Source organism: Chiloscyllium plagiosum, chromosome 31 (genome assembly GCF_004010195.1).
Source record: "Chiloscyllium plagiosum isolate BGI_BamShark_2017 chromosome 31, ASM401019v2, whole genome shotgun sequence".
Taxonomy (NCBI): Eukaryota; Metazoa; Chordata; class Chondrichthyes; order Orectolobiformes; family Hemiscylliidae; genus Chiloscyllium; species Chiloscyllium plagiosum.
Window position 1 is genome coordinate 41,790,543 of NC_057740.1, and position 16,248 is coordinate 41,806,790.

At 43.9% G+C, this 16,248-nt stretch overlaps 1 protein-coding gene across 1 annotated transcript in view; it reads left to right on the top strand.

Annotated features, from left to right (window-relative positions):
- The first annotated feature begins 3,298 nt into the window (after positions 1–3,298).
- The window catches only part of lsm4 (LSM4 homolog, U6 small nuclear RNA and mRNA degradation associated), a 14,143-nt gene continuing 1,193 nt past the window's right edge, over positions 3,299–16,248 (top strand). Inside the window, exons 1-3 of the mRNA XM_043721508.1 lie at positions 3,299–3,376; positions 10,737–10,835; positions 15,491–15,683. Coding sequence (XP_043577443.1) covers positions 3,374–3,376; positions 10,737–10,835; positions 15,491–15,683 — 295 coding nt within the window. The 5' untranslated portion in view covers positions 3,299–3,373. The remainder of the gene's footprint in view (positions 3,377–10,736; positions 10,836–15,490; positions 15,684–16,248) is intronic.

Below are 16,248 nucleotides of genomic sequence, written 5' to 3' on the forward strand. Positions count from 1 at the left end.
TAGGCACAACCATCTTCAGCTGTTTCGTCAATAACACCAGAAGTAGGGATGTTTGCCAATTAATTGTACAGGATTTGGCACCATTTACGACCCCTCCGATACCGAAGCAGTCCCTGTTCAAATGCACCAAGATTTGGGCAATATCCAGGCTTGAACTGACAAGTGGCAAGTAATGCTTGTGTCATAAAAATCTGAAAATGTGTTGCTGGAAAAGCGCAGCAGGTCAGGCAGCATCCAAGGAGCAGGAGAATCGACATTTCGGGCATGAGCCCTTCTTCAGGAATCCTGAAGAAGGGCTCATGCCCGAAACGTCTATTCTCCTGCTCCTTGGATGCTGCCTGACCTGCTGCGCTTTTCCAGCAACACATTTTCAACTCATACAAATGCCTTTTGGTCATCTCCACTAAGAGACAGTTAACCACTGCCCCTTGACAATCTGTTATCATCACTGAACCCCCACTGTTAACATCCTTGGGATTATCATTAACCAGAAACTCAACTAGACTCGCCACATAAGTGCAGTATCTACAAAAGGTGGTCAAGGCTCGGAATACTGTGATGAGTAACTGACCACCTGATTTCCCCCAAGCCTGTCCACTATCGATGAGGCACAAGTCAGGAGCATGATGGAATACTCCTCACTTGGATGGGTGTAGCTCCCACAACACCTCAAGCACAACACCATCCAGAACAAAGCAGTCTGCTTGATTGGCACCACATCACAAGCATTCACTCCCTCCACTAACAATGCTCAGTACACACTGCTGATACTATCTACAAGTTGCACTGCAGAAATTCACCAAATTTCCTCAGACAGCACCTTCCAACCCAGGATCAGTTCCATCTAGAAGGACAAGGGCAGCAGGTACATGGGAGCATTAGCACCTTCAAGTTTCCCTGCAAGCCACTCACCGTCCTGACTTGGAAATATGTTATCGTTCCTTCACTGTCACTGAGTCAAAATCTTGCAATTCCCTCAATAATGGCATTGTGGGTCAACCTGTAGCATATGGACTGCGACAGTTCAAGAAGTCAGCTCACTACCACCTTCTCGAGGGCAACTAGGGGCAGGCAATAAAAATGCTGGATTAGTGGTGCTGGAAGAGCACAGCAGTTCAGGCAGCATCCAAGGAGCTTTGAAATCAACGTTTCGGGCAAAAGCCCTAGCCAGTGATATCTGCATCCCATGAGTGAATGATAAAAAGAAATGTTTCAGGGAGAGGTTAGAGAATGAGTTATTGTGTTACATACTGCAACATGGGAAGGGGGAGAAGATTTTTAGTGTTCTATACTGTGGAGGGAGGGAGAAAGAGAGAGACATTGAACTATGGTATTGTTAGCGCGGATGAAATGATATCAGTCCGAGCCCAGAGTGCGGTTCCACAATCGGTAACGTTTCTTGATACAGTAACACTGGCGGAGACCAACCGAGGTCCGAATCTCAGCTGTTCTGCTGTTCCCGCGCGCTGCTACACATTATATACCTTTCTTTGTCAGGATGTGAGGATTTTGAGTATGAATGGGATGATAGTTCCCCATCATCGCTGGAGTAGGTGCAAATGGTGGGTATCCTGCCGTCCCAGGAGAGTTGCGGTGTACACACAATAGGGTGCTAATTGGATTATGTAAACGGGTCCGGGTACTATCTGCTTGTCTCTCTGTGAGGGCTGGGGGCTAGCACCCCCCTTTGTTCCCTTGGGGTGCTGGTGTGTATTAGTCTGTTCGTTCCTGTCTGGTGGATGCCTGTCCTTTGTGTCAGGGTGGTTCTGTATTGAGGAATATGGGTGTGTTTCAGTCAGTCTCTTGATTTGATTAGGAGATGGGTTTCCATATTAATTAGCTCCGGAGTCATGGTTAGTGTCTGGCCTAGTGTGGATTTGATCTGTCCTCTGACTCCCATCTCCCGGTCACGTGGGCGGACCGGCAGCTGCTGAGTTCTGAGGGTTTAAGCTGCAGCTGCCGTTTAAAACACAAAATGAATTCCTATAGTTTTACCGATGTAGGCATAGTCCCGTGGCAAATGCGGGGCGGATCTGATGCCTGCTTGCAGTATAGCAGAGGTATATGGGTTTGGTGGGGTTGGGTGGAAAGAATGGATGGTGAGGGAAGAGAATGAACCAGAGTGTTATAGTGATATACTGCCAGGAAGGTGGGTGGGAGCAGCGAGAATGCTGAGGCTGGTGGGATGGGAGGTGGTGTGGTGTGTGGGTCTGCGTTATGCTGATATACCCAGTAGATTGCGAGGGAAATGATGGAAAGAGAAAATTAGAGTCATAGAGATGTACAGCATGGAAACAGACCCTTCGGTCCAACCCGTCCATGCCGACCAGATATCCCAACCCAATCTAGTCCCACCTGCCAGCACCTGGCCCAAATCCCTCCAAACCCTTCCTATTCATATACCCATCCAAATGCCTCTTAAATGTTGCAATTGTGGCAGCATCCACCACTTCCTCTGGCAGCTCATTCCATACACGTACCACCCTCTGAGTGAAAAGGTTGCCCCTTAGGTCTCTCATATCTTTCCCCTTTCACCCTAAACCTTATGCCCTCTAGTTCTGGACTTCCCCACCCCAGGGAAAAGACTGTTTATTTATCCTATCCATGCCCCTCATAATTTTGTAAACCTCTAAGGTCGCTCCTCCACCTCCGCTCCAGGGAAAACAGCCCCAGCCTGTTCAGCCTCTCCCCATAGCTCAGATCCTCCAATCCTGGCAACATCCATGTAAATCTTTTCTGAACCCTTTCATGTTTCGCAACGTCTTTCCCATAGAAAGGAGACCGGAATTGCACGCAATATTCCAACAGTGGCCTAACATTGGTTGCCCAGCCGCAACATGACCTCCCAACTCCTGTACTCCATACTCTGACCAATAAAGGAAAGCATACCAAACGCCCTCTTCACTATCCTATCTACCTGCGACTCCACTTTCATGGAGCTATGAACCTGCACTCCAAGGTCTCTTTGTTCAGCAACACTCCCTAGGACCTTACCATTAAATGTATAAGTCCTGCTAAGATTTGCTTTCCCAAAATGCAGCACCTCTCATTTATCTGAATTAAACTCCATTTGCCACTTCTCAACCCATTGGCCCATCTGGTCCAGATTGTGTTGTAATCTGAGGTAACCCTCTTCGCTGTCCACTACACCTCCAATTTTGGTGTCATCTGCAAACTTATTAACTGTACCTCTTATACTCGCATCTGGTGGTGATTGATCTGCCTGAATTTCAGCTTCGACTGATAGGGGAGCTTCCGTTCTGATTGGCAGTGATTGTTTTGATGAATTAAACTTCCTTCTCTGATTTAATCAAATGTTTTTTCTTTATTTCAGCTGCCCCTCTCATTACTTAAGACAGCGCAGAATCACCCAATGGTAAGCGAGACTGATAATGTCTGCATTTTGTGCGATGATTGGTCCAGGCAGGGCTCCCACTTTGGCACAAGGACATATTGAGCTCCTTAGTGATTCAAGAGGACACTTATCACTCCCTCAGCCAGCAGGCAGGTTTTTTTTAATCTCAGTGTTTGACAACTCGTTATTTTTAAAGAGTAAGTTAGCAATCATGGCAATTAATTTTTGTACTGAAATGCCTTAATCCCCAGCCCCTACCTGAGTGCTACTCCCCAGCATTAATATTATTGAACGTGGCGACGAGTGTACCATTGAACCTGCTCCAGTATTCTAGATCATGGCTGAATATCTCCTCTGGGCTGTACAAAGTTAAAAATCACAACACCAGGTTATAGTCCAACAGGTTTATTTGGAAGCACTAGCTTTCAGAGCGCTGCTCCTTCAGGTGATTGTGGAGGTGATTGTAAGACACAGAATTTATAGCAAAAGTTTACAGTGTGATGTAACTGTAATTATACATTGAAAAATACCTTAATTGTTTGTTAAGTCTCTCATCTGTTAGAATGACCATGATAGTTTCACTTCTTTCATGTGTAAATCACAAAACTTCTTTTAAAAGTTACATTCTCAGGTTAACTGTAACATTTGGTGTCAGCCCAGACAATATTTTGAAGGTGTTAGCCTCCTGTGTTCCCTGTCTATGCCATAATGTTTAGACTGATTCTAATCTAAAAAGCGAGATAAGAGTCTTACATGCTTTCATGTAGTTTTTGAGCAAAGTACAATGTAACTCGGCAACTACAAATCCACCCCACAAACTTGTATGTATATGTGGAAATTGAGTGAGAGAGAGAGCCCAAGGTCCCGGTTAAGGCCTTGCTCGTGGGTACAGAACTTAGCTGTCAGCCTCTGCTTAGCTACTTTTCACTGCTGCCTGTCCTGAAGTCCACCTTGGAGGATGGTCACCCGAAGGTTAGAGGTCGAATATCCTGGACTGCTGAAATGCCCCCCAACTGGGGGGGATCCCTCCTGTCTGTTGATTCTTCTGTGGTGCCCATTCATCCTTTGCTGTAGCCTTTGCTCGGTTTCACCAGTGTACCATGTGCCTATCCAAGAGTCATTTAAATGTCCCTAATGTATCTGACTCTCCTCCCACTGCTGGCAGTACATTCCACGTACCCACCACACTCTGTATAAAGAACCTACCTCTGACATCTCCAAATCTTCCTCCACTCACGTCAAGATATGCCCCCTCGTGATAGTCATATCTGCCCTGGGAAAAAGTCTGAATATTCACTCTATCTATGCCGCTCATCATCTTGTACACCTGTCAAGTCATCTCATCGTTCTTCATGCCAATGAGATTACAATGAACATTCCATTCCATCTGCTATGTTCCACCCTATTCATGTAGCCTGTCCAAGTCTTCTTAACACCCCCCCCACCGTACCCTCCTCAAATTTGCATTTCCACCCAGCTTGGTATCGCCATCAAATTTGGAAATATTACAACTGGTTCTAACATGCAAATTTGTGCAGATTATGAAGAGTTATGCTCTTAGCACAGTAACAACAGCTTCCCATTCTGAGAATGATTCATTTGTTGCTATGCTCGGCCTTCTGTCAGTTCACCAATTGTGAGATAATGAAGCCATGTTAAAAGAATAGTACGTTAATTTTGGGTGACTTTAATCTTCACGTAAATTGGGAGAATGAAGTTTGCAAAGGTGGCAATAAAAGCTTCATAATATATTTGAGATTGGATTCACCAGGAAATTCTTTGAGGAAGCTATCAGGGATCAGGTTCCTTTGGATCTGGTCATGCGTATTGAGGCAAGTTTGGTAAATTAACCGAGAATAAGAGATACTCTCTAGAACAGTGATCATAAAGCATTCGGTTTGAGTGTGTTACGACATGGGGTAAACTCACCTGCTTAATTTAAAACCAGCAACACAAGATTTATCCCGTGCAGTAATCTGTAAAAAATTTGATCGGCCAAGAACTAGTTAAAGTAAAAATTAACAACATTATTTCTTAAAGTATAACAGAATAATTAACTAACCACTATTTACCATTCTTTCCTCTAACCTACCTTTTACCTAGTCCGATAAAATTCTTGATTACGATTTACAAAACAAAACTTCTTATCTCAAATCCAGGCAGCTTTCGTTTTCTCTCACTTTGTCTTTTCTTCTCCTTGGGGATTCTGCATTCACAGGTTACTGACTGATAACGGTACCTTTTAAGAGAGCTATTTTTCGGTCAGTTTTTTTACATGCTGGTAGCTTGGCAGTTCTCCCAACTGTTTAATTTTCCCTGGTCTTATACCCCTGAAGCATCAGATTGACAATCTTAAAAGCCAATGACACAGTATACTCAGTTCAAACTGGGTTGGAGTTAGGCCAATCAATTTAAATTTTCGAGGAGAAAGTGAGGTCTGCAGACGCTGGAGATCAAAGCTGAAACTTTATTGCTGGAACAGCACAGCAGGTCAGGCAGCATCTAGGGAACAGAAGATTCGACGTTTCGGGCACATGCCCTTCTTCAGGAATGAGCAGAGAGTGTTCAGCAGGAGAAGAAGTGTCTCCGCCCCCCTGCCGCGCTCCGTCACCAGCACCTCACATTTATCTGAATTAAACTCCATCTACCACTTCTCGGCGATTTGGCCCATCTGGTCAAGGTCCTGTTGTAATCTGAGGTAACCTTCGCTATCCACTACACCTCCAATTTTGGTGTCATCTACCTCTTATGCTCACATCCAAATCATCTATGTAAATGACAAAAAGTAGTGGACTCAGTACTGATCCTTGTGGCACTCCACTGGTCCCAAGCCTCCAGTCTGAAAAACAACCCTCCGCCACCACCCTCTATGGCTAGTTCTCCCTGTATTCCGTGAGATCTAACCTTGCTAACCAGTCTCCCATGGGGAACCTATTCGAACGCCTTACTGATGTCCATATAGATCACATTTACCGCTCTGCCCTCATCAGTCATAGAGATGTACAGCACGGAAACGGACCCTTCGGTCCAACCTGTCCACGCATCAGTCCTCTTTGTTACCTCTTCAAAAAACTCAATCAAGTTTGTGAGACATGATTTCTGATGCACAAAGCCATGTTGACTATCCTTAATCAGTCCTTGCCTTTCCAAATACATGTACATCCTGTCCCTCGGGATTCCCTCCAACAACTTGCCCACCCCCGACGTCAGGCTCACCGGTCTATAGTTTCCTGGCTTGTCTTTACCACCCTTCTTAAACAGTGGCACCACATTAGCCAACCTCCAGACTTCCAGCACCTGTGACTATCGATGATACAAGTATCTCAGTAAGAGGCCCAGCAATCACTTCTCTAGCTTCCCACAGAGTTCTGGGGTACACCTGATCAGGTCGTGGGGATTTATCCACCTTTATGCGTTGCAAGACATCCAGCACTTCCTCCTCAGTAATATGGAAATTATGCAAGATGTCACCATCTATTTGATTCACTCGATCTATCCTGTCTGTACCTGACATATGCTTCCTTCTTTTTCTTAACCAAACCCTCAATTTCTTTAGTCATCCAGCATTCCTTATACCTACCAGCTTTTCTTTTCACCCTGACAGGAATATACTTTCTCTGGATTCTTGTTATCTTATTCCTGAAGGCTTCCCATTTTCTGGCTGTTCCTTTACCTGCGAACATCTGTCTCCAATCAGCTTTTGAAAGTTCTTGCCTAATACCGTCAAAAGTAGCCTTTCTCCAGTTTCGAACTGGGGGGGCTTAGATTTCAATATTTGCTATTGGTATCTTGAAGAGATGGAAGCTAATTTTTTCCCCCTCTCAGTTACAGTCATAAACTGAGGCTTCTCTGCCTGCTATGGGAATTCCATGTGAGACGATCTGTGCCTGAATTTACCTTTTGCCTAGGGGTTATTTATAAAATGTTGCTATATTGGAACAGATAATTAGTCATAGTTACTGTATCTATTATTCTTTTAACTTTTCCAACAGAGTTAAGTTAAACCAATTCCTTTGTTTTTTGTGTTTTAACTATAGTGGATGAACAGTCTGTTTTTGCTTTAAATCTGGTAGTTTGAACTATCAAATTATATCAGGAATGCAACACCTTACATTTTACCTTTAAAATAAGAAACGGTTAGGGTCTAGACTACCTTCTGAATGTTTTGAGGGAGTTTGATCCAGTACATAAGAGTGGAGTTGAACAAATAATTTGCATCGATCTTCGCTGTAATGAACACTAATAGCATTCCAAAAATATTAAATAATAATAAATGGGGTAAAAGGTGGGCGGTGGGGGCGGTGTTGAAGAGTAGAGGAAACAAACACAAGAACTGCCACCATAAGAAAAGTACTAGGGAAACTGCGAAGGATTTGGGCCCTTTTATGTTGCATCCTAGAATTTTAAAATAAATAGTTACAGAAATAGCAGGTGCACCACCAATCCAAATATCCTTCGACAGCATCTTCCAAACCCATGAGCAGTTCCATCTAGACGGACAAGGATAGCAAATACATAGAACACCACCCACTATAAGCCTCTCTCCAAGCCACTCTAACAATATATTGCCGTTCCTTCACTATTGCTTTGCTTGATCAAAACCCTGGAATTCCCTCCCTAACAGCATTGTGAGTCAACCTACAGCACATGGACTAGAGTGGTTCAAGAAGGCAGCTCACCACCACCTCCTCAAGGGCAATTAGAGATGATTAGTAAATGATGGCCAGTCAGCCATAGATGCCCACATTCCATCAGTGAAATGAAAGGAAAAGGGTAGTAATCTTTTAGGAATCCTTAACTACTGGAGGACTTCCAGAGCGTTGGAAGATTACCAATGTTGCACTCTTATTCGTCAAGGAAAGGAGACAAGAAACTGGTATCTATAGGCCAATTAGCTTAACATCTGTCAACCGGAAATATTAGGGTCTGTTATAAAGGATGTAATGACAGAGCATTTAGAAAGACGTGATATAATCAAGCAGAGTCAGCAACCTGTATAGATAATATATTTGAATTTCCAAAAGGTGAAAATATTTGACAAGGTGCATGCATAAGGCTACTTAGTAAGATAAGAGCCCATGGTGTTGGCGATAGGTATTAATATGGATGAAGAATTGGCTAACAATACAGGGAAGACATTGGGATTTAGGGGAAATTTTCAGGATGGCAGCCTAGAACTAGTGGAGTGCCACATCGATCATTGCTGGGTCTGCAATTATTCACAAGATATTTTCAGAGGAAAATGAATGTGCTATCGCCAAGTTTGTGAATCATATAAAAAGGGTGAAAGACTGAAGCGAGAGTGGCACAAAGGGTCTGCATTGCGATGTAGACAAATTTGAGTGGGCAAAAACTTGGCAGATGGAATATAATATGAGATAAAATGTGAGGTTATGTACTTCAGTGGAAAGAGTAGAAGATATTATTTGAATGGGAAAGACTGCAGAAAGCTATAGCACACAGGTTTTAAGGTTCTCCTGTATGAATCTCAAAGTTCATTCAAGATTAGCAGGTAATAAGGAAGGCAACTAGAATGTTAACCTTTCATTCAAAGGGAATGAGTTTTAAAAATAGGGAAGTTTTGCTAAAACTATATGAGGCACTCCTCCACACGCACACGCACACGCACACGCACACGCACACGCACACGCACACGCACACGCACACGCACACACACACAACTAGTCAGACCATAGCTGGAACAGTGTGGAAAGTTTTGATCTCTCCTGGGGTTGGAGGCAGTCTGCAGAAGGTTTCCCAGGTTGATGTTGGTCTTCTTACAAGAGAGTACTTTTTTGCACTCATTGGGGATTGAGAAGAATGATAGGTGACCTATTTGAAGCACTCATGGTTTTTGAGGAACTTAACAGGGTAGATGCGAATGGTTGTTTCTGCTTATGAGAGACTAGAGGACATATCTCAAAATAAGGGGTCGCCCATTCAAAACAGAGATTAGGAGAATTACAGGTCGTTCTTCTATAACCTGAAGGTTGTGTTCTTGTGCAACCCCATGTTGTAGAAAAATTGTGTTTTAGAAACAGCACTTAACGTGTTGGGAAAGTTCCATGGAATTCTTCACCACAGAGAGCTGCAGAGGCTGGTTTGTTAAGTATATTCATGGCTGCGAAACAGATTTTTAATCACTAAAGGAACCTAAGGTGATGGGGAAAAGGTGAGAAAATGGAATTGAGGATCAGCCACAATCTCACTGAAGGCAGAGCAGACTCAGTTGCTGAAGTGCTGCCTTCTGCTATTATGTCTTATATTATTTCTCTCATTCCATGCACTGTGTTTACTAATCTGTGTGGGACCTGATCAAGTGCTATCTGAAAACATGAAATACATGAGATCCACTAGTTGTCCTTTGACAATGCTACAAGTTGGAGTAAATCAGGACAGCAGATGCTGGAGAATCAGATTGGAGCTGGAAAAAGCACAGCAGCTCAAGCAGCACCAGAGGAGAAGGGAATCGACATTTCCAGTAAGAACCTTTCATTAGGATGTCTGCTGCTTGACCTGCATTGCTTTTTCCAGTTCCACTCTTCATCCATTCTGTGCCACAAGTTACACTGTCAAAAATCTCCAGCAAGTCTATCTCAAACATGTCTGCCTTCTTATAAGTACCATGAACAGCATAATCTCTGCTTCCTGGTACATTTCAAATACCAGACTGTCCCCAAGCCCCCAGATAGAGGATTGTTTTAAAAAATTCTCAAGGTCAGGTTCGTAGGAGAGTAGTCTGACACAGAACAAACGACCAAGAGGCGAGTCTGCTAGAATATGGGCATTTTATTCCCCGCAGCGTCGCCAGAACGGGTCTGGCTTATACTCACTCTACATGTTACCAAAACTGGGAGCCGTCAGTTCTCGTAGAGCGGTTGCCAACAACCCACGCTCGGCGGTTAAACGTAACCCCGGAGCAGACTCACCGAACTGGAGACTTTTCCAGCTGATATACTCTTTTCCAGATATAAACATTCATGTGAACAGCAGAGCAAGGCTAAAAAACACATTCCATTCTGGTTACATACAGATAAGAAGATTCACACGGGGAGGTGTGTAATAAGATTCACACGGGACTAAGCAACACCTCCATTCCGGTTAGATTCACACATGTATTGGGACATAATTTTTAACCGTTTCACCACATTCCACTGCTTGGAATTTTACACCACAAGGATGGACCTCACCAATTGGCTGAGTCAGTCCAGGGATGGAATTTGTCTGAACTTCTCTGAAATCCCTCTCCATGTAAAATTGAATGATTTGTTTCTAAATAACTGAGCGGTAGAATCAATTCCTCTTATCAGCAAGATTCTAATGTTGCAATCAATATTCTGAGAAGCTCTCTCCGTTTAATTAAACATGTTTGTGTTTGCAGCTTGTGGAGCTGAAGAATGGAGAAACATACAATGGTCATCTGGTCAGCTGTGACAACTGGATGAATATCAACCTGCGGGAGGTCATTTGTACATCCAGGGTATGTGTCATTCTTTGGAGTAACAATGAACTACTAAAACATGCAAAGCAGTGACAAGCTGATTATAAATACTTGTTTTTAAGGATGACTTGGAGATGCCGGTGTTGGACTGGGGTGTACAAAGTTAGAAATCACACAACACCAGGTTATAGTCCAACAAGTTTAATTGGAAGCACACTAGCTTTCGGAGCGACGCTCCTTCTTCAGGTGGTAGTGGAGGGCTCAATCCTAACACACGAATTTATAGCAAAAATTTACAGTGTGATGTAACTGAAATTATATATTGAAAAATTTTACAATGTATAAATTCAGTTACATCACATTACAGACTTTACAGTTCAGAGGACAGCCATTTGGCCCATTGCTCTACAGAGAGCTGGCATTGACTCAATCTTAGCCTGCTGGACCAACTTTCCTCATTCCTGAAGAAGGGCTAATGCCCGAAACGTCGATTCTCCTGTTCCCTAGATGCTGCCTGACCTGCTGCGCTTTTCCAGCAACACATTTCCATCATTGACTCAATCCAATCAGTTCTGTTCCTCAGCTGTATCCCTCTCAGCCTGCATGTTCACTCTCTTTAGATGCCCGTCCCAATTTTCTTTGAGATTGTTCATTGTCTCCACTTCAACTATACTGTGCTGAGTTCAGCTCATTACCACTAACTGCATTAAAAAGGTTCTGATTCACATCCCCCCCATGTCTCCTAATCATTGAGCACCTGCTATCGTCTCCCCTTAATCTCTTTCGTTCAAAGGAGAATAACTCTCCATCCCCTATGCCACTCCCCACCACCACCATCACAAAGTTTCTCCATCCCAGCCTTGCAACTTAAATCCCTCACCCCTTGAATGATTCTGAATGTCTTATACACCTTTTCAAGTAACTTTGCAAGTTTGGTGCTGACCAGAACTGATAATCCAGTGATGGCCTAACCCAGGGATTCATGCAGGATCCGTTTTTATATTCAACACAATGCTCATCTTAGCAAAGGTAAATCTGTTTAGAAAATATCAGGCAGGAAGGAATGCTGATGTTTTCTGACTATTGCAGACCCATGTTATAAGTGACTGTCAGGTTTTAGCTGTGCAGAGAATTGTGAAGGAATGAACAGTACAGAGTAGATGCACAAACTGGGTGCTTGCTCGGAGCCTTGCAGAACCAATGGATTAGAATAGATTCCCTACAATGTGGAAACAGGCCCTTCGGCCCAACCAGTCCACACCGACCCTCCGAAGAGTAACCCACCCAGATCCATTTCCCTCTGAAATGAATGTACCTAACATGATGGACAATTTAGCGTGGCCAATTCACCTGATCTGCACATCTTTGGAATTTGGGAGGAAACCGGAGCACCCGGAGGAAACCCATGCATGCACTGGGAGAATGTGCAAACTCCACACAGACAGTCACCCGAGGCTGGAATCAAACCTGGGACCCTGGTGCTGTGCTAACCACTGAGCCACTGTGCTGCCTTAACAAAGAATACGCAGGTTCTTGTATAAAGTATTACAGTATAGATCAAAGTGTGCAGTGTCATGTCACTGAAATCAGTCTTTTAAAAAGGCTTCTTTAGTCTCTGGGATTTCTTGCATTACATCAACTATTCAGTGCAGAAACTGGCCAGTTTGCCCATCAGATTCTGCTGGTGTTTCTCCAATCGCAGTTTCCTTCTCCCTAACTTTCTTGACTTGCTTCCTTGTAAAAGCATCAGTACCATTCACTTCAACCACTCCCTGCTTTAAAGATATCCTCCTAGATTCCCTATTGCATAGTTTGATAGCTATGAGTTTCAATTTTCACCTCCCCCACAAATGGAAACACCTTCCCTTTGTCTACCTTACTGATTTCCTTTAGAATGTTAGCAAACCTTTAGTTTGGGAAACCTGCTTGGCATGGACGTGTTGGATCAAAGGATCTATTTCCATGTTGTATGACTATGATTCTATAACCTCAGTTTTCCTATCTATAGTGCCTGGGTCTTTGATCAGAACAGTGCTCAGTTTGCACCTCTTTACCATAAAATGTAGGAGTGGGATAGACCATTCAGTCCATCGAGTCTGCTGAGCTCAATGAGTTCATGATTGATCTGATAATCCTCGAATCCACTTTGCTGCCTCTCACTATAACTCATAGTTCTCTTGTTGATTCAGAGGTCTGTCTGTCTCGTCTTTGAATATGCTTCTCAATCCAGTCTTGGCAGCCCTCCATGATTAAGAATTCCACAGATTCATTACCGTCTGAGAAAAGAAACTCCTTGTCTCTGTCTTAAATAAGCAGCCCCTTATTCTGACATTATACCGTTTGGCCCAAGACACACTCACCAGGGGAATCAGCCTTTCCACATCTGCCCAATTAAATCCGCTTCACTTTGAAGGTGTGCTGTTGCCAGTAACATGGGAAAAGGGAGCAAGAAGAGACCATTTGGCCCCCTTGAGCCTGCTCCACCATTCAGTTAGATCATAGATGACCTGTCTTAGCACCATTTTCTGAAACAAGTGAGATCTGTTCTTTATCTTGCTTAAACTGTGACTTATTAATTAATATGTTAAAGACCTGTGTAAGTGTGAGCCAGCCATCTGTGCTTCCTGTGAACTAGTGAAAGTATCTGGAGAAGGAAGATCAATAAACAATGTTTGATCAGCAAAAGATTCATTTCAGCAAACCTTGTAGACAGGGACTACTGAACTGACATCCCAGTCTTCCCCATTCGTTTTCCCTTCCTGTGTCTGTTTGTGTGTATGAGTCAGAGGGAATTCATAAGGGGGTTACAGTTTTAACTAGTAGAGCTAAATATCGATGGTTTATTGTTTATCTGTAGTTAGAATCTATTGGTTTGTACTAAATAGCAATTTTACCTTAAGTATAGAAACCTGGTCTGTATTTTCTGCCAGTCTGAGTGTAAAAGACTAAATTGGAGAGTTCTGCATACTATTCAAAATCTTTAAATTTTTGTGATGATTCTGGGAATCTCAATAGGGCTTGATTTTCAGCATACCACACAGGTGAAGTGTGACAAACATTTGACAAGTGAAACTGTGCAGGCAGTAACATCTTGTGGCATGACCAGCTGATCCATGTAGTGATAAACGGCTCCATTTTGGAATGGCAGGCAGTGACCAGTGGGGTATCGCAGGGATCAGTACTGGGACCGCAGCTTTTTACAATATATGTTAATGATATAGAGGATGGTATTAGTAATAACATTAGCAAATTTGCTGATACTATGCTGGGTGGCAGGGTGAAATGTGATGAGGATGTTAGGAGATTACAGGTGACCTGGACAAATTAGGTGAGTGGTCAGATGCATGGCAGATGCAGTTTAATGTGGATAAATGTATGGTTATCCACTTTGGTGGCAAGAATAGGAAGGCAGATTACTACCTAAATCGAATCAATTTAGGTAAAGGGACAGTACAGAGAGATCTGGGTGTTCCTGTACACCAGTCAATGAAGGTAGGCATGCAGGTAGTGAAGAAGGCTAATAGCATGCTGGCCTTCATAACAAGAGGGATTGAGTATAGAAGCATAGAGGTTCTTCTGTAGGTGTACAAAGGAGAAGGAGATTCGACGTTTCGGGCATAAGCCCTTTGGGCATAAGGCACTGAGGTTGCAAAATTGCAGGAGCTGAGTGGGAAGGATGTGCCCGAAACGTCGAATCTTCTGTTCCCTAGATGCTGCCTGACCTGCTGTGCTGTTCCAGCAATAAAGGGATTACCTTACACTACCTGCTGTACCTGCATGCCTACCTTCATTGACTGGTGTACGTTTTGGGCATAAGCCCTTCGGGCATAAGGCACTGAGGTTGCAAAATTGCAGGAGCTGAGTGGGAAGGATTTCTATCTGGTTGGCTACTAAAACAGCTGGAAGGGCCAGTGACTTGTATAGATTGTGAAGTAAGGGCACTGTGGTGAAGTGTGTGAGGGTTGCTGGTACCTAGAATTGTTTTCTCCTTGTCCATCAGGAAACAAAGCCTGCTGCCTGGCTGTTGAGACATGACGACTGATGAACAAGACCAACTCCAAAAGCCTCTGGCTGGGCAGACTCACCACTGGGTGGCAGCAGAGGCTGCTCTGACAAAGGAACCTTTTGGTTTCATTGATTCCAGTGACTCTGCACTGATATCCTGTGCTGTATCAGTAATCACCCCTCACCAGCTCTGAAGAAGGGCTTGTGCCCGAAACGTCGATTCTCCTGTTCCCTGGATGCTGCCTGACCTGCGCTTTTCCAGCAACACATTTCCACCTCACCAGCTCTGGTCTGTCACTAAATACAGGTTCAGTACTGCTGGAAAAAAATCTGTCGTTGTATAACACTGGGGTCCAATACTAGTGGGGATATGTCTGTTGCTGTATAATACTGCAGTATCTTGAGTATTGTTGATGTAGAAACATTTTAAATGGGATGATTTAAGATCTCTAGGCAAGGAGTGAATTGTACTCTGTTAATGACCTGTATTAAATTGATTTTCTTCCTGCATTAGTAACTAGTTTGGCTGCTTTGATGTAGCTTCTTGTTAGAATTGGGTCTAGTCTGAGGTTTTGCCAAATACTGTGCCACTGTTGGAGGTTGCCAACCCAGCTTGCTGCCAGCAGCCTTCAATCGAGTGGATTGTTTATACCAGAGGTGTCTGCCTCATTTGTTTGTCTGCTTCATAGGACGGGGATAAGTTCTGGAAGATGCCGGAATGTTACATTCGTGGCAGCACCATCAAGTATCTCCGCATCCCAGATGAAATCATCGACATGGTGAAAGAGGAGGTACTGTCGAAGGGCCGAGGACGTGGCATTCAGCAACAGAAGCAACAGCAACAACAGAAAGGCCGGGGTGCAGGTGGCGCAGCTGGCAGAGGTAATGCTTAGCTCTGGATAGTCTTGTGACTCGGGTAGGCAACTGTTTGAGATGGAGGGGAACTTTCTGATGTGTGCACTTAGCCAGCTTGCAGCCTGATGTTTGAGCAGGATGCATGTTGTACAGTGAATCCTTTGTTCCCTCTCTCCCCTCTGTGAACATACCATCTTGATTGTGCCAACAGCAGAATCTGAAAGTGTCGACATGAATCTCCCTGGTTAGAGTGAGGCCTTGCCTTGTCCTTGTGTTAGCACAAGGTCCTACATTCAAGGTGTTGGTGTGCATCCGAGGGCTGCATTGCTGGTGTTCCTGCCCCTGAATCCTTGGAGGCAGTAGATGGTAGAGGGTCCCTGCTCCTGAATCCCAATTAATTGTCTGGATAAAAAGATTGCATTTTGATAGTCCTTCCACAACTTCTGAGGAGAAAGTGAGGTCTGCAGATGCTGGAGATCAGAGCTGGAAATGTGTTGCTGGAAAAGCGCAGCAGGTCAGGCAGCATCCAGGGAACAGGAGAATCGACGTTTCGGGCATAAGCCCTTCTTCAGGAAGAAGGGCTTCCTGAGGA